The sequence below is a fragment of the Nelumbo nucifera genome, chromosome 1 (genome assembly GCF_055504915.1).
Source record: "Nelumbo nucifera cultivar China Antique chromosome 1, China Antique-T2T, whole genome shotgun sequence".
NCBI lineage: Eukaryota > Viridiplantae > Streptophyta > Magnoliopsida > Proteales > Nelumbonaceae > Nelumbo > Nelumbo nucifera.
The window spans coordinates 118,308,360-118,336,206 of record NC_142649.1 but is presented as its reverse complement, the minus strand read 5'-3'; the positions used below and the strand labels follow the sequence as shown (position 1 = coordinate 118,336,206).

The 27,847-nt window shown below is 37.2% G+C and overlaps 1 protein-coding gene across 1 annotated transcript; it reads left to right on the top strand.

Annotated features, from left to right (window-relative positions):
• The first annotated feature begins 22,627 nt into the window (after positions 1-22,627).
• LOC104601752 (uncharacterized) lies at positions 22,628-24,440 on the top strand. Its single transcript, XM_010265211.3, has 3 exons — positions 22,628-23,275; positions 23,368-23,553; positions 23,676-24,440. Exons 1-3 carry the CDS (start codon positions 22,784-22,786, stop codon positions 23,958-23,960), a joined length of 963 nt encoding a protein of 320 aa, XP_010263513.1. The 5' UTR covers positions 22,628-22,783; the 3' UTR covers positions 23,961-24,440.
• Positions 24,441-27,847: the final 3,407 nt, after the last annotated feature.

Below are 27,847 nucleotides of genomic sequence, written 5' to 3'. Positions count from 1 at the left end.
GTCTCAACTAAAAGGCCGTTGTCTTGGAAGCAAAGGGGTCCATGTCATCATATTGAAAAGGAAACTTGGACCCTGAACAAAGAAACTGGATGCCCATCAAATTTCCAATCCAATCAGACCTTATCTAAGCATAAAGTTTTTATTTATCTCATCAGCGGGCCATGGGGTGTTAAATCTAATGCTGGAGTAATAAATATCCTGGCTGCCTCGTATTAACATGAAAATCAGCACAAGAAGATGCCTTCTCTCGTTGGCAATAAATAATCTCCTTACGCTCAAAAGTTTAATCTTGACCAAAGCTGTCTTCACACGTACGTTTATTGCTGTGATATGATGGACTGGTCGATTTATTTTGTTTCCTTCACTCTTCGCTCTTCACTCTTTATATAGTCTTCTGTCAGCCATTATTCATGACTTAAAGTCCTAGTGTCCTACCAATTAAATGAGAGTTATCAATCAATCAATCATCATTTCCCATTAATTTCAAAGCCTTGTAATTAAAGAAGAGTTTCATTCTTCTACGCATGCATTTTGTTTTGGCCAAATTTAGGAATTGGAAACACAGAGTCCCTCCTACGCTCCTAGCTCTGCACTATTTGTCTAGTAGGATGATGCTGCTACCTCTCTTGTCCTAGTTGCCGGTTTTCGTTTTATTCTACTACTGATCAATCAATGCGGTAATAGGTCCCACGTAGACCTGTTCATGCGCCGGGCCGGGCTTTGACTCTTTATTAACAGAAAATTGTTAGGCCCGAACCCGAGCCCGGCCCAACCAACGGGCCTACAACTTGGGCCCGAGCCCGGCCCTGATGAAAAACCCGAAGCCCGACCTAATAAAAGAAATTCAAAATTTTCTGACATTTTCTATTTTAATTTAAATGTTTTTTTTCCCCTATTTAAATGAACAATGGGTCTACAAGTGAATCAATGACCTCAAATCAAAACATTTATTCAAATAGACATCACATAGGGTTTTTACTTAGGTTTAACTATAGGTCGAGCCGGGTTTACTTAAATTTAACTATAAGTCGGGCCGGGCCGGGCTCGGGCCGGGCTATTTTGACAAAGCCCGAGCCCGGCTCGAATTTTATGCGGGTCGGGCTTTTTGGCCCGAGATTAAGCCCGCGGGCCAAAAATTCTGTTCAAGCCCGTCCGGGAGTCGGGCCGGCCCGTCGGGCCACCCGGCCCATGAACAGGTCTAGTGGACAGTGGAGAGTTGGGTCTGACCATTTTTATCAATCTTCAGTCGGGAAGGAGTACAAATACAAACATATGTATGCATATAAAATAATATAGAATACAAGGATTTGCAGTTTGTATTTGAACTGAAGATTAAGATTAATTGTAGTGAAAACCCACCAACCACCATCATGCCTGGGGATTGATCAAAATCTTTTTAACACGGAAATTTTTAGAGAATCATAATCCTTTGCATGATGCAGTCTGTATGATTTCATATATTGTACTTGTAGCGGAGATGATCTGAGTTTAATTAATTGTTGCCTTCTTTGGATTTGGAATTGAAGGAGTTTTGAGATTTGCAAAACAGCCCATTTCCTCCCATCCCAGTGTAGAGTGCAACTTGGGCGAACTTGAGTTGAGAATTTATTAAAATTTGAATGGACCTAGGATAATGCAGTGTAAAACAATTCTATAATTGGGTAATACCCTTATCCCAGGAGTAAAAATATAAACAATAAACACGTGGGGGCTGGAACCCAAAAAGCCCAGGCCCAGCCTATGAAGGGCAAACTAGAGTTATTGATTTACTTCCACTTATGAGCCGATCAATTTTTACTTTTATACATTTAAAAATATCAAAATGTAAAGTACATAAAATACTTTTACAAATGCTATATTATATTTTTCATATTTTTATAAAAATTTATCCAAACAGGGCTTAAATCATGAAGGCAAGAAATATGTTTTTTAGAACTGAATAGGACAGTATGAAAGAATATAAAAAGAACGGTTTCCAATCAAACTAGAAACCATCTGATTCTTCCTCTCTAAGCGAAACCATAGGACATGGTTACAAATGTTTACATGCATTGATGATGTTTGGATGTAACTCAATTTCTTTTTTTTTTTTTTATTTTAGTTCCCTTATCAGCTCGCTGCTTTATTAAGTTTTTTTGCATACAGCTTTATATAACATACCTTACTGGATATATAAGGCCTGAGTATCAATTTATTGTTAAAGAAGGAAAATGTGCATGTATTCATGTAACATGAGAAGGATCAGCTATTTCCAAGCCTCCAGCTAACAAAATAGAAACCAATGCCATTTATGGATAACACGTTCGTTATTTTCCTGTTCATGATTCAAATATCAAATGTTCAATTAACATCTTAGAAAAATTAGAAAATAATAGATGGTTGAACCATGTTTGAAACAATTACAGCAACTCTCTCTTGTTATTATAGGAAATAGGGACGCGAGGGGTTTTCTCACCATAAAGTTCACATGTAAGAGGTGTCAATTAGACTGGATTTGGTCCAATCCCATCCAATCCAATGTGAGTTCATTATAAATGGATCTGGTCCAATCCAATCAATATTTTGGATCAATTTGGACCGGTCTAATTCAATGTCTGAACCATCCAATCTGTTCAAATTCATTTTGATTTAGATTGATTTCAACACAAACCTGGTCCTTTGACACACATTCTTATCTTATATCAATGGACCAAATATTGGCTTAATCCAACCCAATCCAATATAAATTTGTTATAGACGGGCTAGGTTCAATCCAATGTAATAAATATTTTGGACCGGATTGGTCCAATCCAATGTCTTGTTGGTCTGTCCAATCCATCCAAATTGATTTTGGCCTGGACAGAGTCCAATCCAAAACCGGTCCATTGACACCCTTATTCACATGGACCTCTTCGGTTAAGTTTGGCCAAGAACTTAGCCGGGCTTGGGTTGGAGATGGTCGAATATCTTCGTAGATATAGATTCTATTGAGCATGATTTTGTCAAGAACATAAACAATGGCTAACAAGGTCCTCGAGAAAGAACTGAATTATTTATTGTCGAAACTAAAACAATTTTGAATGTTGAGTTTTACCCTGGGAGTGTAAAGGATTTTAAAGTTCACATGGACCTCTTAGGTTAAGTTTGGCCGATAACCAACGGTCGAGACCGAGAACTTAGCCAATCTTGGGTTGGAGATAGTGGAACACCTTTGTAAATATAGATTTTATTGAGTAGGATTTTGTCAAGGACATAAACAATGGCTAACAAGGTCCTCGAGAAAGAATTCAATTATCTATTGTCGAAGCAAAAACAATTTTGAATGTTGAGTTGACTCTGGGAGGGTAAAGGATTTTAAAGCATACTGGAGAATTTATGAGTACAACGAACAGAGAAAACCAATTTTATCCTAACATTTACCTTAGCATTCTATTGGGTATGTTGCAACTTCTAGAGACGCTAGTGCTGGTGGGGGTTAAATTGCGATGATCGTGGGTTAATTTCAGTTACCTAGGTTCTTGAGTTTTTTCTTTTTTTTAGCGCAACTTTTGAGAGAATTTTGTTTTGGAGAGATAGAGAGAATACTACCCAGGTTTTGATCACTAAAACATGGCCTTTTGCCCAGTGGGGCATGGACATCGATGGTGATTACCCTCTAACTTTACAAGGTGGGTTGAGGCCTAGCCCCTGTCGTGGATCACAATTTAGAGTGCCCAAGGTTACTTGGAGATCAATCATATGTCTCTTTGGAATTCCCAAGGTATTGATCATCGACAATGGCACTCAATTCACATTCAGAAAGTTCAAGGAGTACTATGTTAGCCTCAGAAAAGGCAACCGCACCACAACAATCCACTATCCATTGAATAACGACTAGTTTGAGGACATGAACAACACCCTAACACAACCTAAAGATGCAGTAGGACAAAGTCAAAGGCATGTGGGTAGAAGAGATCCTCAGTATCCACTGGGCTTATCGAGTTTCACAAACTCCGAACCGAAGTTTATAATGAAGCAATCAATAATGAAGATCTTCGAGCCAAACTAGATCTCATAAAATAAACTAAAGACCAAGCACAGATCAAGATGGCGATGTTCCAGCAAAGAATGGCTAAGTATTATGACGCTCGTGTTCACTACAAACAATTCAAGGCAGTAGTTCTCGTCCTCCGTAAAGCTATTGTATTGAAACCCAATGTGGGGAAGCTTGGACCAAATTGGGAAGGACCATACAAAGTGAGCAAAATGTTTTGGGACCAAGCTCCTACAAGCTTAAAGAACTTAAAGGAAACCCTCTAACTAGAAGTTGGAACTTTGGTAATCTAAGAAAGTTTTATCGATGGATGACGAAGGGTTGAAGGGTGGCCGAAGCTTTTATAATTATTTCATTGAATAAATAAAGCTATTTTTGCATAAAAGACTAGGCGATGACATCGTGCGGCATTGCACACACCAAGCACAGTACGCTACGACTTGGCTGGCCACCAATAGTTGTGGCCAAGAACTTAGCAGAGCTTGGGTTGGGAATGGTGGAACATCTTTGTAGATATAGATTCTATTGATTGGATTTTGTTAAGAACATCAACAATGGCTATCAAGGTCCTCAAGAAAGAATTGAATTATATACTATTGAAACCAAAAAAAAATTGAATGTTGAGTTTGACTTAGTGGAAAGGATTTTAAAGCGCATTGGAGGATTCCCAAGTACAACAAATAGAAAAAACTAATTTTGTCCTAGCATTTACCTCAATATTCTATTGGGTATGTTGCAACTTCTAGAGATGCTAGTACTGGTGGGGGTTAAATTGCGATGGTCGTGGGTTACTTGATACTGATTACCTGGGATCTTGAGTTTTTTTTTTTTTGCATAGCTTTTGAGAGAATTTTGTTTTAGAGAGATAAAGAGATCACTAATCAAGTTACGACCACCAGACCTTGGCCTTTTGCTCAGTAGGGATTGAATATCCTAGTGATTTCCCTCCTATATCTGGGTAGAAGAAATTCCTCTTTGTAGCTATAGACTAATTTACTAGGTGGGTTGAAGCCTAGCCCCTGTCGAGGAACATAATTTAGAATGCCCAAGGTTACTTGTGGAGATTTATCATCTGCCTCTTCAAAATTCTATAGGTATTAATCACCAACAACAACACTCAGTTCACATTTAGGAAGCTCAAGGAGTACTGTGTTAGCCTTTGAAAAGATAGTAACACCACAACAATCCACTGTCCATAGAGAAATGACTAGATTAAGGACACAAACTGCACCCTAGTAAATGACAAAAATACACAGTTGGGCAGAGCTAAAGCCATGTGGATAGAAGAGATACACAGTATCCTCTCAGCTTATTAGACCACACCAAGAATAACGACCGAAGAGACACCATTTAGTCGTGCATTCTGAGTAGAAACAGTGATCCCAACAAAGATTAGGTCCCACACACTCTAAACGTGTGAAGTTCAGACCAAATTGGGAAGGACCATACAAAGTGAGCAAAGTGTTGGGGCCGAGCTCCCACAAGCTTGAAGACCTTGACAACAAGACTATGCCGAGAAGTTGGAACTCCGGTAATCTAAGAAAGTATGATCAGTGAACGACGCCGAGCTGAACAGTGGCCAAACCTTTTGTAATTCATTGATTAAAGCAATAAAATCATTTTTGCATAAAAGAGTAGGCAACCACATCCGTAGCATTGCACAAACTAGCACAATATGCAAGGACTTGACCGACCTTGAACGATCGAGGCCGACCACTTATCTGAGCTTGGGTTAGGGACGATGGGACATTTTCGTAGATATAGATTTTATTGAGCATGATTTTGTCAAGAACATCAACAATGGCTATCAAGGTCCTCAAGAAAGAATTGAATTATCTATTGTTGAAGCTAAAAACATTTTGAATGTTGAGTTTGACCCTAGGAGTGGAAAGGATTTTAAAGCATACTAGAGGATTTCTGAGTATAACGAACATGGAAAACCATTTTTGTCCTAACATTTACCTCATTATTCTATTGGCTATGCTGTGACTTCTAGAGATGCTAGTGCTGGTAGGGGTTAAATTGCGATGGTCGTGAGTTACCCGATTCCGATTACTTGGGATCTTGAGGTTTTCTTTTTTGGTTTGCATAACTTTTCAAAGAATTTTGTTTTGGAGAGATAGAGAGAACAATACTCGGGTTCCGATTACTAGACCTTGGCCTTTTGGCTAGTAGTGCATGGACATCCTCGATGATTTTCCTCTTACTTTACCAGGTGGGCCGAGGCCTACCCTTGTCATGGATCACAATTTAGATCACCCAAGGTTACATGTGGAGATTCATCCTCTACCTCTTTGGGATTCCCCATGTATGATCATTGACAATGGCTTTTAATTCACATTCAGCAAGTTCAAGGAGTACTGTGTCGGTCTCGGAAAAGATAATTGCACTACAAAAATCCATTGTCCATTAAATAATGACCAGATCGAAGACACGAACCACACCCTAGTACATGGCCTAAATACATGGTAGGACAAAGCCAAAGGTATATAGGTAGAAGAGATCCCCAATATCCACTAGGCTTATAGGACCACACCAAGAATAGTGATTGGAGAGACTCCATTTAGTCATGCATTCCGTGCAGAAATAGTGGTCTCGACAAATATCGGGTCCAGTAAACTCCGAACTGAAGTTTTTAATGAAGCGATCAATATGGAGATCTTCAGGCCAAACTGGGTCTCCTAAAAGAAACTAAAGATTGAGCATAGATTAGGATGGCAGTATTCCAGCAAACAATGGCTAGTCCACTATAAGAAGTTCAATCTCCTCATCCTCCATAAAGCTATTGTATCAGAACTAGGTGTGGTGAAGCTTAGACTAAATTTCGAAAGACTATACAAAGTGAGTAAAGTGTTGGGACCGAGCTCCTACAAGCTTGAGGATCTTGATGGAAACCCTTTACCGAAAAGTTGGAACTCCAATAATCTGAGAAAGTATCATCAATGAACAGTGTCAAGTTGAAAGGTGGTCGAAGCTTTTGTAATACTTTCACTGAAGAAATAAACCTATTCTTGCATAAAAGACTAGGCGACAACATCCCACGACATTGCACACATCGAGTACAATATGCTATGACTTAGGTGACCACCAACGGCCGAGGCTGAGCATTTAGCTAAGCTTGGGTTAGGAGCAATGGAACATATTCATAGATAGATTCTATTAAGCGGAACTTTATTAAGAACATCAACAATGGCTATCAAGGTCCTTGAGAAAGAATTTAATTATCTATTATTAAAGCAAAAAAAAAAAATAGTTTGACTCTGGGAGTGGAAAGGATTTTAAAGCGTACTAAAGGATTCCCAAGTACAACGAATAGAGAAAGACAATTTTGTCCCAACATCTACCTCAGTATTCTATTGGGTATGTTGTGACTTCTAGAGATGCTAATGTTGGTGGGGGTTAAATTGCAATGGTCGTGTGTTACCCGGTTCTAATTACTTAGGATCCTGAGTTTTTTTTTCGTTTGTTTGCGTAGCTTTTGTGAGAATTTTGTTTTAGAGAGATGAGAGAACACTACATAGGTTCCAATGACTAGATCTTGGCCTTTCGCCCAGTGGGGCATAGACATTCTCGATGATTTCCCCCGACATCCGGGTAGAAGAAATTTCTCCTTATAATTGTATGCTACTTTACCAAGTGGGTCGAGGCCTAGCCTTTATCGTGGATAACAATTCAAAATGCCTAAGTTTACTTGTTGAGATTCATCATCTACCACTTCGGAATTCCTCGGGTATTGGTCACGAACAATGGCACTCAATTATTCAAGAAGTTTAAGGAGTATTGTGCCGACCTCAGAAAAGATAATCTTACCACAACAATCCACTGTACATAGAGTAATGACCCGATTAAGGACACTAATCGCACCCTACTAGACGACATACAAACGCAGTAAGGCAAAGCCAAAGCCACAAGGGTAAAAGAGATCCCTAGTATCCTTTCGGCTTATCAGACCACATCAAGAACAACAACGGGAGAGATTCCATTTAGTCATGTAATCTGAGCAATAATAGTGATCCTAGCAAAGATCGAGTCCTGCACACTCCAAACCGAACTCTATAATGAAGCAATCAATAATGAAGAACTTTAGGCCAAATTGGATATCCTAAAGGAAATTGAAAACCAAGCACAGATCGGGATGGTAGTGTTCTAGTAAAGATTGTCTAAGTATTAGGACACCCGCATCCAATGCAAGAATTTCAAGGCAGGACTCATCATCCTCTGTAAAGCTATTGTATCGAAACCAGGTCTGGGGAAGCTCAGACCAAATTGAGAAGGACCATACAAAGAGAACAAAGTGTTGGGACCAAGCTCCTACAAGTTTGAGGACCTTGACAACAAGCCTACCGAGAAGTTGGAACTCCGGTAACCTGAGAAAGTATGATCAGTGAATGACACTGAACTGAATGGTTGTTGAACCTTTTATAATTCTATCATTGAAGCAATAAAGCTATTTTTGCATAAAAGAGCAGGGGACCACATCCTACAGCATTGCACAAACTGAGCACAATACACTTAGACTTGGTCAACCACCAATAGCTGAGGCTGAACACTTAGCCGAGCTTAAGTTAGGAAACTTGTAACATGTTCATAGATATAGATTCTATTAAGTAGGATTTTGTTAAGGACATCAACATGACTATCAACGTCATCGAGAAAGAATTCAATATTCTATTGTTAAAGCTAAAAAAAATTGAATGTTAAGTTTGACTCTAGAGTGGAAAGGATCTTAAAGCATATTGGAGGATTTATGAGTCTCGTCACTTACCTCAGTAGTCTATTAGGTATGTTGTGACTTTTGGAGGCACTGGTGGTGGTGGGGGTTAAATTGTAGTGGTAATGGGTTACCTAGTTCCGATTACTTAGGATTCTGAGTTTTTTTTTATTTGCATAACTTTTGAGAGAATTTTGTTTTTGATATACAAAGAACACTTCTCAGGATCCGATCACAAGACGTTGGCATTTTGCCTAGTGGGGAATGGACATCCTTGATGACTTCTATCCTACATCCGGGTATAAGAAATTCTTCGTTGTAGTTGTAAACTACTTAATAAGTGGATCAAGGCCTATCCTAGTCATGGATCACAATTCAGAATGACCAAGGTTACTTGTGGAGATCCATCATCTTCCTCTTTGGGATTCTCCAGGTATTGATCACAAAGAATGGTACTCAGTTCACATTCAGAAAGTTTGAGTCTTGTGTTGGCCTCGAAAAAGATAATCACACCACGGCATTCCACCATCCATAGAGTAATGACTAGATCGAGGACATGAACAACACCCTACTACACGGCATAAAGATGCGGTACATCAAAGCCAAAGGCATATGGGTAGAAGAGATCTCTAGTATCCTCTCGGCTTATCAAACCACACCAAGAACAATGACCTGAGTGACTCAATTTAGTCATGCATTCTATGTAGAAACAGTTATCCTAGAAAAGATCGGGTCCTGCACACTCCGAACTAAACTCTTTAATGAAACAATCAATAATGAAGAACTTAAAGCCAAACTGGATCTCCTAGAAGAAACTAAAAACCAAGCATAGATCTAGATGGTAGTGTTTCAAGTAAAGAATGGCTAAGTATTATGACGTTCACGTCAATTACAAGCAATTCAAGGCAGGTGTCCTCGCCCTCCGTAAAACAATTGTATCGAAACTCAATGTGGGGACTCTTGGATCAAATTGGAAAGGACAATACAAAGTGAGCAGTGTTGGGATTGAGCTCCTACAAGCTTTACGACCTTGACAATAACCCTATACCGAGAAATTAGAACTCTGGTAATCTGAAAAAATATAACCAGTGAATGATGCCGAATTAAATGGTGGTTGAAACTCTTGTAATTCTATCATTGAAGTGATAAAGCCATTTTTTCATAAAAGAGCAGGGGACCACATATCGTAGCATTGCACACACCAAACACAATACACTCGGACATGGCCAACCATCAACAACCGAGGCCAAGCACTTTGCCGAGCTTGGGTTGGGGATGTTGTAACATCTTCGTAGTTATAGGTTCTATTGATCATGATATTGTCAAGAACATCAACAATGGATATTAACGTCCTCGGGAAAGAATTGAATATTCTGTTATTGAAGATAAAAAATTTGAGTGTTGAGTTTGACTCTGTGAGTGGAAGGGATTTTAAATCATACTAGAGGATTTTCGAGTACAATGAACAGAGAAACCAATTTTGTCCCAGCACTTACCTCAATATTTTGTTGGGTATGTTGCAACTTCTGGAGATGCTAGTGCTAGAGGGGGTTAAATTGAGATAGTCGTAGGTTACTTGGTTTTGATTACTTGGGATCTTGAGTCTTTTTTGTTTGCATAGATTTTTAGAGAATTTGGTTTTGGAGAGATAGAGAGAACACTACTTGGGTTCCAACCACTAGACCTTGGCATTCGCCCAGTGGGTCATGGACATCCTCGGAGACTTCCTTCCTACATCTAGGTAGAAGAAATTCCTCTTTGTAGTTGTAAACTATTTTACCAGGTGGGTCGAGGCTTAGCCCCTGTCATGGATCACAATTCAAATCGCCCAAGGTTAATTGTGGAGATCTATAATCCTCCTCTTCGAGATTCCTCGTGTAATGATCACCGACAACGACATGCAGTTCACATTCAGGAAGTTCAAGGAGTGTTGTGCCAGCCTTGGAAAAGATAATCGCACAATAACAAGCCACTGTCCATAGAGTAGCGACCAGATCAAGGACATGAAGCGCACCCTACTATACAACTTGAAGAAGTGGTAGGACAGAGTCAAAGGCATGTCGATAAAAGCAATCCCTAGTATCCTCTAGGCTTATCAGACCATACCAAGTATAATGAGCAGATAGACTCCATTTTTCGTGCATTTTGAGTAGAAGTAGTGGTTCCAACAAAGATTGGGTGCCACACTCTCTAAACCAAACCCTACAAAGAAGTAATCAATAATGATGAACTTCAGGCCAAACTAGATCTTGTAGAAGAAACTAAAGACCAAGTATAGATCAAGATGACAATGTTCCATCAACGAATGGACAAGTTTTATGACGGTCGTATCCACTACAAGCACTTCAAGGCAATTGTCCTTGTCCTTTGTAGAGTTATTGTATCAGAACCCGATGTGGGGAAGCTCAGACAAATTTGGAAGACCATACAAAGTGAGCAATGTGTTGGATCTGAGTTCCTACAAGCTTGAGGATAATAACGGCAACCATCTATCGAGAAGTTGGTAATCTGAGAAGGTATTGCCAAAGTATGGCACTGAGCTGAATGGTGGCCGAACCTTTTGTAATTCTTTCATTGAAGCAATAAAGTTGTTTTTGTATAAAGGAACAGGGAATCACATCTCGCGACATTGCACACATCGAACACAATACGCACAGACTTGCATGAGCACCAACTACCGAGGCCAAGCACTTAGCTAAGCTTGGGTTGGGGATAATGGAACATTTTTGTAGATATAGATTTGGTTGAGAAGGATTTTGTCAACAACATCAACAATGTCTATCAATGTCCTCGAGAAAGAATTGAATCTATTGTTGAATCTAAAATAATTTTGAGTGTTGAGTTTGAATTTGGGAGTGGAAAGGATTTTAAAGCATATTGGAGGATTTCTTATTACAACGAACAAAGAAAACCAATTTTGTCCCAACATTTACCTCAGTATTCTATTAGGTGTGTTATGACTTCTTGGAGATGCTAGTGCTAGTATGGGTTAAATTGCGGTGGTCATGGATTACCTGGTTTTGATCGTTTAAGATAATGAGTTTTTTATTTTTTTGTTTGCATCAATTTTTAGAGAATTTTGTTGTGGAGAGATAGAGAGCATTACTCAAGTCAGAGCTTGGCCTTTCTCCTAGTGGGGCATGGTCATCCATGGTGATTTGTCTATTACTTGACCAGGTTGGTCGATGTGTACCCCTGCCATGGATCACAATTCAGAATGCCCAAAGTTATCTACCTCTTTGGGACTCCCCGAGTATTGATCATCGACAATGACACTTTATTTACATTTAGGAAATTCAATAAGTATATTGTTGGCCTCGGAAAAAATAGTCGCACCACAATAATGCATTACCCATTGAATAACGACCAGTTCGAGGCCACGAACCATAACCCTACTACACGGCCTAAAGACATAGTAGGATAGAGCCAAAGGCACATGGGTAGAAGAGATCCCCAACATCTAATTGGCTTATCGGACCACACCCAGAACAACGACCAAAGAGACTCCATTTAGCCATGCATCCTAAGTAGAAATAGTGATCCTAACAAAGATCAGGTCTTGTACACTCCAAACCAAACTCTATAGAGAAGCAATCAATAATGAAGACCATACAAAGTGAGCAAAGTGTTGGTAGGGTTGGCAATCTTGACCCCAACCCATTTGACCCACCCATACCCACCCATTCTAGTGGTGGGTCAATATGGGTCAAATGACCCATTAGGGTCAAGGGAGAAGGGTCAGGGTGGGGTTGGGTCAAGGGTTACCCATTGGGTCGATTGAGGGTTAAGGGGAAATTGAGAAAAACCAAAAAAGGGACTTGGGGTTTATTGTCTCCAATAATTGACCAGGTTTATTCTCTCTAATATTTGACCTCTCACTCACTCAGCCAAATATATCATCGCCGGTAAAGTAGACAATGGAATACCAAGCCTCTTCTGCTCCAACCTCAGTCTACTAAACGAGATTGTTGTTGCCAAGATCGCTTTCAGTAGAAAATAGTGATGGCATAGCAAGCCTCTTCTACTCCCTCACTCCACCGAACAAGAAGTTGCCGCCAAGATTGTTGTCTATGGAGAACATTGATGCGCTAGCAAGCTTCATCCTCCAAGATCTCTCTTTCTCTCTCTCTCTTGTGGCTCGCTCACTTAAATTTTCTTCTTCTTTGTGTTTCTTAGAAAACAAGGGTTCTTCCTCCCTCTCGTGCTTAATCTAGAACACCACAATCTTTTCTATTTATTCAATTTTTTTCTTGTTTATTTTTGAAAAATTCATTTCTTCAATTCTTGATTATGTTGTGTTTTTATTGAAATCTTTGAATTTTTCTGTATTTGATAATTTTTCAATATTTTTTGTATTTTTATATAAATTTTTGTTTTCTATCAATTTCTATTTATCTGTATTTTTATAATTTCTATTGTTTTTTTTTGCAATCTTTATGTGTTTCTATAATTTTTGTTGCTTTCTACAAACTACAATTTTTGTTTTCTTCAACTTTTATACATTTTGTAGTTTTTGTATTTTTTTCTGCAATTATTTTTATATTTTTTTGATTTTTCTACAATTTATTACAATTTTGTTTGCTTTTTTTGCAATTTGTGTTTTACATGAAATATATATATTTTTTTTGACATTTTATGTGTTTTTATGCATTTTTTATTTTTATTTAAAAAAAGAACTTTTATGTTTCTTAATTGCAATACATACTTATATATTTTATGCAATTAAAACATAGAAAATAAAAAAAAAAAGTTAGAGGGTCCAATGGGTGGTTAGGGTGGGTCAGGGTCAAAGTGGATTATGATCCACTCTAACCCACTAACATGGGTGGCAAATGGGTTAGTGTATCAGAATGGGCGGGTTAGTACTCAACCCTCACCCAACCGACCCATTTGCCACCCCTAAGTGTTAGAACTGAGCTACTACAAGATTAAGGACTTTGACGGCAACCCTATACCAAGAAGTTGGGACTCTAGTAATCTGAAAAATTATTATCTATGAATGGTGCCAAGTTGAAAGGTGTTGAACCTTCTATAATTCTTTCATTGGAGATATAAAGTTATTTTTGCATAAAAGAGCATGGGACCATATCCTGCATCATTGCACATATCGAGCACAATACACTTGGACTTGGCTAACCACTAACAGTCAAGGACGAGCACTTAACCAATCTTGGGTTGGGGATAGTGGACCATCTTCGTAGAAATATATTCTTTTCAACAAGATTATGTTTGGAACATCAACAATGGTTATTAATGTCCTCGAAAAAGAATTGAAATATCTATTGTTGAATCTAAAAAAAATTGAATTTTGATATTGACTCTAGGAGTGGAAAGGATTTTAAAGCATATTCGAGGATTTCCGAGTATAATGAACAAAGAAAACCAATTTTCTCCCATCACTTACCTCAATATTCTATTGGGTATGTTGCAACTTTTGGAGACACTAATGCTAGTGGGGGTTAAATTGCAGTGGTCTTGGGTTACCCGATTCCAATTACCTGGATCTAAGGTTCAAAATATCGAGGGCATATCGAGCGTTTCGATACTTGCTTTTTTACCTTTTTTTATTTTTTTTCAAAACTAATTCAAGGGAGTCGGTCTAGGACCCCTCCATCCCCTGAACTGGTCAGACCCCCAATACACCCACTATAGGGGCGTATCGGAAGGGTCCTAGAACGATACGTATCGGTTGATGCGTAACGATACTTTGAACCTTGCTTGGATCCTGAGTTAGTTTTTGGTTTGCATAGCTTTTGAGAGAATTTTGTTTTGGAGATTTAGATAACACTACTTGGGTTTCAGCCACTAGTCGTTGGCCTTTTGCCTAGTGGGCATGAACATCCTTGATGACTTCCCTCATATATCTGGGTAGAAGAAATTCTTCTTTGTAACTGTAGAATACTTTAGCAAGTGGATCGAGGCCTAGCCCCTGTTGTGGATCACAATTCAGAGCACCCAATGTTAATTGTAGAGATCCATCATTTACCTCTTTGGGATTCCCCGAGTATTGATCTCCAACAACAGTACTTAATTCACATTCAAGAAATTCTAGGAGTCCTGTGTCAAACTCGAAAAAGATAATCGCACAACAACAATCCACTAAGCATAAAGTAATTACCAGATCAAGGACATGAACTGCACCCTACACTCGGCCTAAAGATGTAGTATGATAGAGCCAAAGGCATGTGGGTAGAAGAGATTCTTAGTATCCTTAGGCTTATCAGATCACACCAAGAACAACGAAGGGGGAGACTCCATTTAGTTATGCATTGTGAGCAAAAATAGTGATACTAGCAAAGATCGGGTCCTGCACACTTCGAACCAAACTCTAATGAAGCGATCAATAATGAAGAACTTCGGGACAAACTGGATCTCTTAGAAGAAACTGAAAACCAAGCATAGATCAGGATGGTAGTGTTCCAACATAGAATGGTTAGGTACTATGATGCACACGTCCACTACAAGCAGTTCAAGGCAAGAGTCCTCGTCCTCCATAAAGTTGTTGTATCGGAACCTAGTGTGGGGAAGCTTGGACCAAATTGGGAATGACCATACAAAATTAGAAAAGTGTTGTGACCGAGCTCTTACAAGCTTGAAGATCTTCACAACCCTATACCGAGAAATTGCAACTCCGGTAATCTGAGAAAGCATGATCAGTGAATAACGTAGAGTATGAGTAGGGGACCACATCCCGCAGCATTATAGACACTGAGCACAATATGCTCAGACATAGCCTACCACCAACGGCCTAGGCCAAGCACTTAGCCGAACTTGAGTTGGGGATGATGGAATATCTTCATAGAAATAGATTCTATTGAGCAGGATTTTGTCAAAAACATCAACAATGGATATCAAGGTTCTCGAGAAAAAAATGAATTATCTATTGTTGAGGCTAAAAAAACTTTTTGAGTGCTGAGTTTGACTTAGTGAGTGGAAATGATTTAAAGGATACTAGAGGATTTCCGAGTACAACAAACGAGAAAACCAATTTTGTCCCATTACTTACCTCTGTATGCTATTGGTTATGTTGGGACTTTTGGAGATGCGAGTGCTGGTGCAAGTTAAATTGTTGTAGACTACTTACCATGTGGGTTGAGGCCTACGCCCTGTCATGGATCACAATTCAGAATGCCCAAGGTTACTTGTGGAGATCCATAATCAGCCTCCTCGGGATTCCCCGGGTATTGATCACCGACAATGGCACTCAGTTCACATTCAGTATGTCCAAAGAGTTTTGTGCCAACCTCGGAAATGATAGTTGCACCATAGCAATCCACTATGCATGGAGTAACGACCCGATCAAGGACACAAACTGCACCTTACTACACGGCCTAGATACGAAATAGGACAGAGCCGAAGGCATGAGGGTAGAAGAGATCCATAGTATCCTCTAGACTTATCGAACCACGTCAAGAACAACGACCAGAGAGACTCCATTTAGTCATGCACTCTAAGAAAAAACTCTGATCCCAACAAATATCGGTCCCGCACACTCTGAATTGAACTCTATAATGAAACAACCAACAATAAAGAACTTCAGGCCAAGTCAGTCTCCTAAAAGAAACTGAAAACTTAGTAGAGATCAGGATGGCAGTGTTTCAGGAAAGAATGGCTAAGTCTTATGGTGCTCGCATCCACTACAAGCAGTTCAAGGTAGGAGTCCTCGTCCTCCGTGAATCTATTTTTTCATAACCCGATGTGGGGAAGCTTAGACCAAATTGGGAATGCCCATACAAAGTGAGCAAAGTGTTGGAACCCAGCTCCTATAAGCTTAAGAACCTTGACAACAAACTTATACTGAGAAGTTGGAATTTTGGTAATCTGAGAAAGTATTATCAATGAAATGCTCTAAGTTGAATAGTGGTCGAAGCTATTTTAAATCTTTCATTTAATCAATAAAGCTATTTTTGCATAAAAGATCAGGGGACCACATCCCATAGCATTGCACATAATGAGCACAATATGCTCAAACTTAGCTGACCATGAAGGGCCAAGGCCAGGCACTTAGCCGATCTTAGGTTGGGGACAATGGAGGATCTTTGTAGAAATAGATTCTGTTGAGTATGATTTTGGGTAGAACATCAACAATGGCTATCAACGTCCTTAAGAAAGAATTGAAATATCTATTGTTGAATCTAAAAAAATTGAATTTTAATTTTCACTCTGGGAATGGAAAGGATTTTAAAGTATATTGGAGAATTCTCGAATACAATGAATAGAGAAAACCAATTTTTCCTAAGCACTTACATCAATATTTTATTAGGTATGTTGCAATTTCTAGAGATGCTAGTGATGGTAGGGATTAAATTGCGGTGGTCATGGGTTAACCAGTTCTTTGTTTTGGAGATTAAGGGAGCACTACTCAGGTTCCAATCACTAGATGTTGGCCTTTCGCCCAATGGGGCATGGACGTCCTCGGTGATTTTCCTCCTACATCCGAGTAGAATAAATTCCTCTTTGTAGTTGTAGACTACTTTACCAGGTGAATCGAGGCCTAGCCCCTATCGTGGATCACAATTCAAAACGCCCATGGTTACCTGGGGAGACCCATCATCTACCTCTTTGGGATTCCCCAAGTATTGATCATCGACAACGGCATTCATTTCACACATTTAGGAAGTTCAAGGAGTAATGTATTGGCCTCAGAAAAGATAATCGCACCACAATAATCCATTGTCCATAGAGTAATGACTAGATCGAGGACTCAAACCGCACGCTAGTACCCGACCTAAACACATGATAGGATAGAGACAAAGGCATGTGGGTAGAAGAGATCCTCTGTATCCTCTAGGCTTATTGGACCAAACCAAGAACAATGAATAGAGAGACTCCATTTTTATTGTGCATTCTGAGTAGAAATGATGATCCCATTAAAGATCGAGTCCCGCACACTCCAGACTAAACTCTATAATAAAGTTATCAATATTGAATACTTTATCAATCAATCATCATTTCCCATTAATTTTGGGGCCTTTTGGCATGTCTTTTTAGGAAGATCGTCTGGTAGCTTTGACAATCAAAAGACTCATTGCACTTTTGCATTAAGATCTGAGCGACTTGAAGCCTGTTTGGTTAAGGCATGTCTTTTTGTATGTTTTTTCGTGCGAAAATGAATAAAAAACGCAAAAGCTTCATTTAAAGCTCCTCTAAAATCGTCTTTTTTGATCTTTTTATGTTATTTCAGCACATCGGCTTTTGATAGCTAAATCTACCATGAACCAAATGAAAAAAGATTGAATCACAGTCTGCCAGTTTTGTAAATTACTGACAGACCACATGGAAAAGCATGCCAAACGGGCTCTTCTTATGAAGCCTTGTAAAGAAGATAATTCATTCTTCTACGCTTGCATTTGATTTTGACCAAATTTACCAATTGAAAACACTCCCCCCCTATTTCCTAGCTCTGCACTATTTGTCAAGTTGCTACCTCTCTTGTCATCCAGTCCCTTATATTTATATAGTTGCCGGTTTTCTTTTGATTCTACTGATCAATCAATTGAGGCGTTGGTGCTCAATGTGGTTACAGGTCCCACGTAATAATTTAATGCATTGATAGATGGAAGGAGATCACCATATCATCTATGTGGACTGTGGAGAGCCGGGTCTGTCCATTTTTGTCGATCTCCAACTTAAGATTAATTGTAATGGAAACCCGGCCACCAACCAGGAATTGATCAAAAAAGTTTCCATACATTTCTGAAAACTAAACTGGGAATCGAATAAATTTTAGAGAATCATAATCGTCTGGATGATGCAGTCGGTATGATCGAGCTGAATTAGCAAGTCTTACCAACTACTCTTTCACACTCGTTATTCAGTGTTAGAAGACGAGATTTGGAAGTCTGTATTTTGGTTCAAAGTATCGATACGTTTTTACTGATATATAGAGGTGTATTAGTACTTAGATATACACGAAAATGGTTTTTTTTATTATTTTTTTTCAAATTTTGGTTTTTAGAGAATTAAAAAAGAGTATTTTTTATTAAAAAAGAATGGGTCTTGAAACACTCGTAAACAGATGTATTAGAAGCCAAAAGATACATACGCTCGATATGCCCAATACGCCTGTTTTTGAACCTTAAGACTCTGCATGTAATATAAAAGTGCAGCTCAATACATGATATATATATATATATATATATATATATATATATATATATATATATATATATATCAGTTCTGCTTTTTTTTCAGTTTTCTGCATATAGCTTTATATAACATACCTTACTAGATATATAAGGTGTCTGAATATCAATTTATTGTTAAGAAAGAAAATGTGCATGTATGTATTCATGTAACATGAGATGGATTAGTACCAAGTTACAAAGATTCAGCTATTTAATTCCAGGCCTCCAGCTAGCTGCAATGCAGAGCAAGATAGAAACCAATGCCATTTATGGATCACATGTTCGCTTTTTTTTTTTCCTTTTCATGATTGAAATGTCTAATGTTCAATTAACATCTTAGAAGAATTCGATAAAAAAATAAAAGATGGTTGAACTATATGTTTGGATAAATACAACAACTCTCTCCTGTTCTTATTCATATCCATACATATTAATTAATATTTATATCTATATTAGAATTGGGAAAGAGGGGAGGTGAGGGGTCTTCTCACCATAGAGTTCACATGGACCTTTTGGGCTAAGTTTGGGAGTGCTTAAAAATAAGTATTTATTTAAATAAGCACTTATTTTGGGTCTGGACCAGTGAATAAGCATTTACTTGTGTACTTATTTGAGAAGACCACAAATTTGGCCTTATTTTTAAGTGCTTGTTTCCATTCTGACCTATCTTGGCCTGTCACACCATTTTAAAAGTACCTATTACCCCTGTTTAAAATAAGTGTTTTTTCACTAAATGCTTAAGTGCTTATTCTAATAAGTAATTGTCTTTATGCAGTTATTTTTCAAATAAGCACTTGCAAACTTGGCCTTGCTCTCATTTTCTCAAACATGTGGTTATTTATATTTTAAATTAAATTGTTAAAAATATAGCATGTCAAAATTTCTCTCTCTCCCTAACAGTCGCTCACCCATGAAATCCTCCCTTTCCTCTTAGATGTCTCTTAACCCTTTTGACTTTCTCTCTAATGAAATAGGGTGTAAATTAGATAGATTGGGCTAGGTGTGAGGCTAACCCTAAATATGAATCTAACTTGAACCCAAACTAATGTCAAAACCCCAATTTGCCCATCCAAATTAACCAAATTTCCTTATAACCCCTTGCCTTGTATGGATTTACTTGCTAGTATGATATAAAAGACCACACAGCCAGTTGGGTTGATCAAGTGTCCCCAGGGATGAGGAATCTATATTGCATGTGACAGGCTTGCTAGCCTATACGCCTGTTCTATGCCTCATAACCACATTTTCATTTAAAAATGGAAAATTTCTTTTGTATAGAATTTTATTGCATATGTAGAGAGGCTAGATGGAGCTCAAAATGCATGCAGATCGCACCTTTTTAAGTTGGCACTCTTTACTTGTGATTCCTTGCTGAGTTGCTGTTAGGGGTGATCATTTTCCAGCCTGACCCATAAATTCCAAACTTGAGTCTTGATTTTGTGTTTAGGCTCAGTTTGGAAGGAGAGTACAAATACAAATATGTAGTTTAAAATCTTGTATTTTATATAATTTTGTATGTACTTATACTGTGCATATTTGTAATTATACTTCTCCCAAACTGAGCCTTAGGTCCGGCTTAGGCTTGTATCAAGTCTGTAAATTATTGAGCTGGCGCCTGGGCCTAATACGTATATTGATATACATAATGCATACAGTCAAAAATGATTTATCATTACTATTAAGTCTACTATTAATTGCTAAAAGGTATGGATTTGGGCCAGAAACTATACCCATTATTAAAATTCTTATGCATTGGGCCTCAAAATGGGCTATTCAAGCTAAAGCCAATTTTAGCAAGTATATTCTTTCACTTACGTCTCAATTTCCACCATTGTATTTGTAGTAAGTGTGTCGATTGGATCAGACTTGGTTCAATTTGATCTGGTCCAATATGAATCCATTATAGATGGATCAGGTCCAATTAAATCCGATAAATACTTTAAGCCATTTTAAACCAGTTTGATTCAATGTGTAGACCAACCAATCTGTTCAAATTGGATTTAACCCAAAGCTGGTTCATTGACATTTAATTCAATATAATATAATGGATGGAGCAGGCCCAATTTAATCGAATAAATACTTTGGACCATTAAGTCTGAACTGATCTAATTCAATATATTTTATTGGTCCATCCAATCCATTCAAATTGATTTTGATTTAGCCAACATCCTGAAACCTAGGTGACAACCGACAAGGGCCAGCCCAATCCATTCAATATATCTTATTTATCCATAGAATTAGAGACTACGTTTTTTTGGCCCAATTGGCAATTGCAAGGTGGTAAAAACCTTGGTCTTAGAGACCGTAGAGTAGTTTGGATGGTTTGGGTCAGTTTAATAGATTTTTTTTTCAACTGATCGATCTGGTCGGGTTACTTAAAGAGTAAACTGAAACCGACATGCCATTAGGCAAAACCAACCCAAACATAAAGGGTCGGTTTGATTGGTTTGGCATTATTTGTGAACAGCCCTATATTTGGTGTAAAATTTTCTACTCAAAAAAGAAAAATAATCCTAAAGTTAAAAATAATTCTCATTTAACTAATATTTTATTGTTCTTTAATGTTAAAAATAAATAACTAACTAGAAAGAATAAACTAGGATAAGGAGTACCTAGTTAAGGAAAGACTAAGAAATCAAAAACTAACTAATTAACTCGATTTGATTTCAGTTTTTACATATATACCAAATTATCGATTTATTCCTCTTTACAACCTAAAACCCATAAATAATGAAAAAAAACTGACCAAATCGAATTGGGTCGAGGTGATTTGATCCATTTGGCATTGTTTGTAAACAGCCCTACCCACCATGTACGATTCCAACAGCGAAGTTTTACTGGGTAAAGAAAAATGTATCAGATGCAATACTGGCCGGAAGGGTACGATAACCGCAGATCTTCCTTTTTTAGGTATCATCCTTCTTGGGTATCATAGTTGGAGTGAGTTTTGAGAGAAGACCCCCGACTAAACTGGGACCTTGTCTACCCAGACAACGACGTGTACATTGACTAAAACAAGGCAACTTTTTTTTTTTGAGGGGGTTTGGTTGGTGCCCGATCAGAGGGGTGGAGCTGAAAGAGGACTTTCGTGGCGACTTCCCGTCCGTAATCCACATGGGTTCACTGTTCACATGTTCAGCGTGGAACCCACGACGGTTCTCTCTCTCTTCTCTTCTCTACACAAATCTTCTTGCCCTTCTTCCCAAATCCAAGCACTAGCAGACATGTTTCCCTGCTTATTTAATTAAATTTAATTGAATAGAATGTGGCAATGTGTTTCACCTCTCTTTACAAAAAATAAAAATTAAAACTAATTCACCGGCTGACCGCACCGCTGAGGCGCTGAGGAGCTAACCCGTAACCCTACTCTATTATTATAAAGCATCAGCAGAACTTGGATTTGAGACAGTGACCCCACACCTGACACCTGGCACCTCCATCCCTTCCTTTGCCGGTCAGACTCAGACCTTCCCATTATTCATTGACTCATTGCCGGTTTGCCAATTGCCACCCTCTCTCTATCTCTCTCTCTCTCTCCACCAAATCAATATAAATTATTTTGATGGATGCACTAATTCTAACCCAGAGGCAATATAAATGTACACATTAAAGGTGTTGACTAATCGAAACTGACCCAAGTAGCCGTGGGATTTATGTCTTAATCCATATTTAGTCCATCTGATAATCAGGATAATGAAGGGGTATTTCAGTCATACTCACACGACCCAGAAACTGGAATGCCTTCTTCCTTTCCGCTTCACATTTATAGAATAATTTATATCAAATTGGGAAGAATTGCAAGCAGAGGAATCACCCTGTTTGGAGCTTTGCATTCTCTCTCTCTCTCTCTCTCTCTCTCTCTCTCTTTCTCTCATTTTTGGGGTCCTAGTTAGCTAGCTTCCGAGTTGGGCGAAGTGAAGATCTGGAAAGAAAATGCACGCCAAGACAGATTCAGAGGTGACGAGTCTCGCCCCATCGTCTCCGACGAGATCCCCTCGGAGGCCCGTCTACTACGTGCAGAGCCCATCGCGAGACTCCCACGATGGCGAGAAGACAACAACATCTTTCCATTCGACTCCGGTACTCAGCCCCATGGGCTCACCCCCCCACTCCCATTCCTCCGTTGGTCGCCATTCCCGTGAATCCTCCAGCAGCCGGTTCTCCGGATCCCTCAAGCCTGGCTCACACAAGATCACGCCCAACGATGGATCTCGAGGGGGTCCCCACCGCAAGGGACAGAAGCCATGGAAGGAATGCGCCGTGATTGAAGAGGAGGGACTTCTGGAAGATGAGACAGCCGAAAGGAGTCTACCTCGTCGCTGTTATTACCTCGCTTTCGTTCTTGGCTTCATCTTACTTTTCTCTCTCTTTTCCTTAATCTTGTGGGGAGCCAGTCGACCTCAGAAGCCTACAATCACCATGAAGGTATAATTGAATTGTTGTTTGTTAATCAAAAACCCATCTTTCCCTTTTCTTTTCCTTATTTCTCTTCTCTGAAATGAATTTTTAATTTGCAGAGCATTACATTTGAGCAAATCGTGATTCAATCAGGTACGGATGCTACCGGAGTGGCGACCGATATGGTCTCCCTCAATTCCACTGTAAAGCTAGTTTTTCGTAATACTGCTACGTTTTTCGGAGTACATGTAACGTCAACACCTGTTGATCTCTCCTACTCTCAACTAAGTGTGGCCAGTGGCACCGTAAGCAACAAAGCCCATCTCATGTTACGTTTCTCTGAGAAAATAAAGATGAATCAATCAAACTCCATCTCTGTGGTGGTTTTAACCTTTTATTTCCTTCCCTCCTTGGGATGACATTGCAGATAAAGAAATTCTATCAGTCGAGGAAGAGCCAAAGAACGATGACGGTAGTAGTGATGGGGAACAAAATCCCTCTGTACGGAAGTGGGGAGGGTTTGAGCAGTTCGACAGGCACCTTAACGGTGCCGGTGCCTCTGAAACTGAGTTTCATGGTTCGATCGAGGGCATACGTCCTGGGAAAACTGGTCAAACCAAAGTTTCATAAGACGATCGAGTGCTCCGTGGTTCTTGATCCTAAGAAGCTCAACGTCCCCATTTCTCTGAAGAATTCGTGCACATACAGTTAAAAAGCAAGATCTGCGAAGAGTGCCAAGTAAAATCAGATTCATCACGGAGACAAGACTCGGGAGATATTTATTTACCCTTTTAAATTTGTTCAGTTTTTTTTTTTTTTTTTTACCTTCGTTAAATTCAGGGAATTTCTTTGGAAAGGTGGAGACAGCTAGACGGTCGATGACGTGGCTTTGGTTGCCCGGAAGACAGCTGGGTATTAACTGGTGTCCGGTGGTAGTGACATTTTTTCTTTGTTGTTGTTGATTATTTAATGTTATTAATTAAAAATACAATAAAATAACTGGTCAGTGGTCTCGTTCTATATATTGGAGTTTTGTTTTATCTCCATCAATCCACGATCCCTCATAGTTTATTGGTAGTAGAGATTCTGTGTAATCGATTGTTTTTGTTAACTTTCTCTGTAAATTCATATTTAGAGAAACAATGTAGTGATTAAAATACTAAAATTATTTGCTTATCGTCATTACTCTGAAGTCTGAATTATCGGTTGCTTGCTTTCTTCGAGGCAAAAAATATATAGAAAATGCGTAGTAGATGTAGGTGGAAGTTGGTTACAGGAAGAAATTGAGATCAGATCAAAAACTCGAAAGTGTCTTCTTCTTTTTCACTTTCTCTTTTTTGTATTGAGACTTGAGAGAAGTGGATATATATGCTTTCCTCCATCGGCGGTTGACTTGCTCCCTGATCCTATTCCCACCTCTCAAGTCTCAATTAGTGATGGCTGAGAGACTGAGAGTCGAGACTGAGGGTGAGGGAACACCAGGACCCACAGTCTCCGTTGCCCACGTTCATTTCCGATGCCCGGCCAGCACTTTGCCGTTTCTTTTCACGCTTCAAAATTTCTCTCAGAACAAGGCCACGTGGCTACAGTTGCTATTGGAACAATCAAATATACGGCCACGTGTGGTCCATACTTGAGATTGTAAACCGTGTTCTGTATTCCTCATCATTGGCCCTAAAATGGGAATTAGGGGTTGGGCATTTTTAGAATCGAACCGATATTATCGGTTTTTGGAAAACCGGTAACCGGAACCGAATCCAATCCAGATAATCAGTCAACCAGTTTGGTTAACCGTTAATTCCATTCATTGGTTTTTCGGTATTTTAATTTTTATAATATATTATAAAAATATATAATAAAAAATTATAAGTATATATAAAATATTATATTTTAAATAATAAATAATATATTATATATTATATATTATAAATATATTTATTTATTTATATAATGTATATTTATTAATTTATAATATATAAAAAAATATAATCTATATAATATATAGAAATATATGTATACCGGTCGGTTTTTTATATTGATTAATTGAAATCGTTTTTTAAAAACACCAAATCGAAATCAAAACGACCGATTCGATTAACCGGTTTTTCGGTTCGATTTTGGTCGATTCAGTTTTTCGGTTTTTTGCTCACACCTAATGGAAATTCAAAATTGCTCCTCACAGCGGTCATCACATTCAGTTGTACATTAATAACTAGCGGGACTCGTGGAATGTACAGAATTTATCATGTGAAATAACTAAAACTTATAATTAATGAAAGAATACAATATTGTTTAAAATAATTAAATCTTTAATTTGTTACAAAAAATGTTTTACTAATTTAGTAATTTATTAATTTGAATTAATTATATTAATATTTTTAACAAAAAAATATATTATTGTTAATTATTTAATAAAATAATTATTTTTCCATATTATTTGTTAGTGTTCTTTTTTATCTATTTTACTTTATTAATAATTACATATTTTAATTGTTTGTAAAATTTAAAATACTCAAATACCAATAAATATATATATATATATATATAATTTGGCTATAGTCATAGTTAAATTAATCTATAGTTATTTGTTTTAGTCATAATTAAATTAATCTAACTCCAAACTTAAGGTTTGAGACTTTGTATTAGACTTGGATTATCCTCATCTTGACCCAACCCACCCAAGTTGCATGCATCATAGTATTCATAATTGGACTGAACCAAACCAAGTACAACCCATGCATACATTATTTTTTGGGTTTTTTAACTATTTTTAGATAATATTGAAACTAAAGTAGCTATGGATCGGCTACCCCCATTGTGTAGCACAATGAACCAAAAAATTTAAATATCTCAAGCTAAATTTTGATAGTGCATTAGTAGTTTTTAAGGTTGTTTGGCCAAGCCCGACCCACACCTTAAGTGTAATAATATTTGTCTGAGCCTACAGGCTTGCCCTTGTTAATTATAAAACTATGATTTTGTTACAAATTAAAAATATATAGTTTTTATATTTCTATATATTAATATAAAATTTGTTATCTAAATATTGTATAATAATATTTACCATACGTGCATATAACTTCCATGTTGAGTTTTACTAGGTTTGTTTAATTTGGACCCCATCTGCTAGGATTATCATTGGACTTCGAAAGTTTGATACTTAATTAGACTTTGAATCCAAGTATCCTAAATTTGGATGTTAGAACTTGCATCTGGTTAATAATTCAATTGGATGTGGATTTAACCCCACACCCAATTTGATTAAAATCCATGTCTAATAAAAAACTATTATTTTGTATATGTAGTATAATTATAGTATACACATAGATATTGATATATGTATTTATACTTTAAAATTCAAAGTCCAACATAATAATAATAATAATAATAATAATAAGATGTCGATACAAATCTACAAATTTCATAATCGGATGTTGATGTGAATGTAGTTGGATTTGATTTGAATTTGATCCATTTATAGCCCTACTACCCACATTATGTGTGGGCTTGGTGTATCTTTGAGATAGACCTAACTCAAAAAAAAAGTTGCTTGAGCATGAAAATTTATAAATCTAATCAGGTTAGGCTAAGTTATAAATGATTTAATACTTATTATTATTAATTTTAATTATCCTCTAAACAATAATTTTTATTAATTTCTTAATTTTATTAATTTTACAACCCTACTAGGTTGGAATGCAAATGGTTTAATTTTATTATTTTTCACAATTATTTACTTTTATTATTAATTTTAAATTATCCTAACTTTTTATTGTTATTTTTAATTATCTTATTAATATTACTTATTTTCAAATAGAATTAAAATGTATTTTAGTTTTTTTAATTTATGAACTACTAATATTTATTAATTTCTTAACTTTTAATAGTTACTATTATTATTATTATTTTATATATTTATTATATAGAGAAACTTGAACTGTTTACAAGAATGGATCAATATAGACCCATTTAACTTGTCTTATTTGTCTGAGTGATAAAATGGGTCAATATAGGCACTATGCATAGTAAATGTCTCAACTCATAAAAATTATTAATTTTAATAATAATATTAATTAATTAATTAATTAAAATGCATTAATACAAACAAAATAAAACATTAGAACATGGGTTCCATTTGCAATATATCAAACCCATGTTTAAATCATAATATTATTAAAACTATCAAATAATATTTTTTGTATTTAAATTTATCATTTTTATTAGTGTTTATTAGTTTTAAGTGAAAGTTTAGTGGATTTTTAAATTAATAATTTTTTTTTAAATTATGTTTTTGTTGTTGTTGTTTTATGTTTGATTGTTTAACCTCAACCTACTTATATTATTTGATTTATTAATATTTTACTTTATTATGTTGTATTACTATTCTCTCTCTCTCTCTCTCTCTCTCTCTTGAATGTTGTTTTTTAAATGTAATAATAACATGCATTAAAATAATAGACCTTGGGAAACCTAAAGGTCTCTCTTTCCCACTCTCTAATAGTGTACAACTTTATTTATGCAATCAAGATAGACAATGATTAATTTTTATATTTTAAAACAATAGAAAATAGGAAAAGAAAAAAAAAAGAAAATAGATAA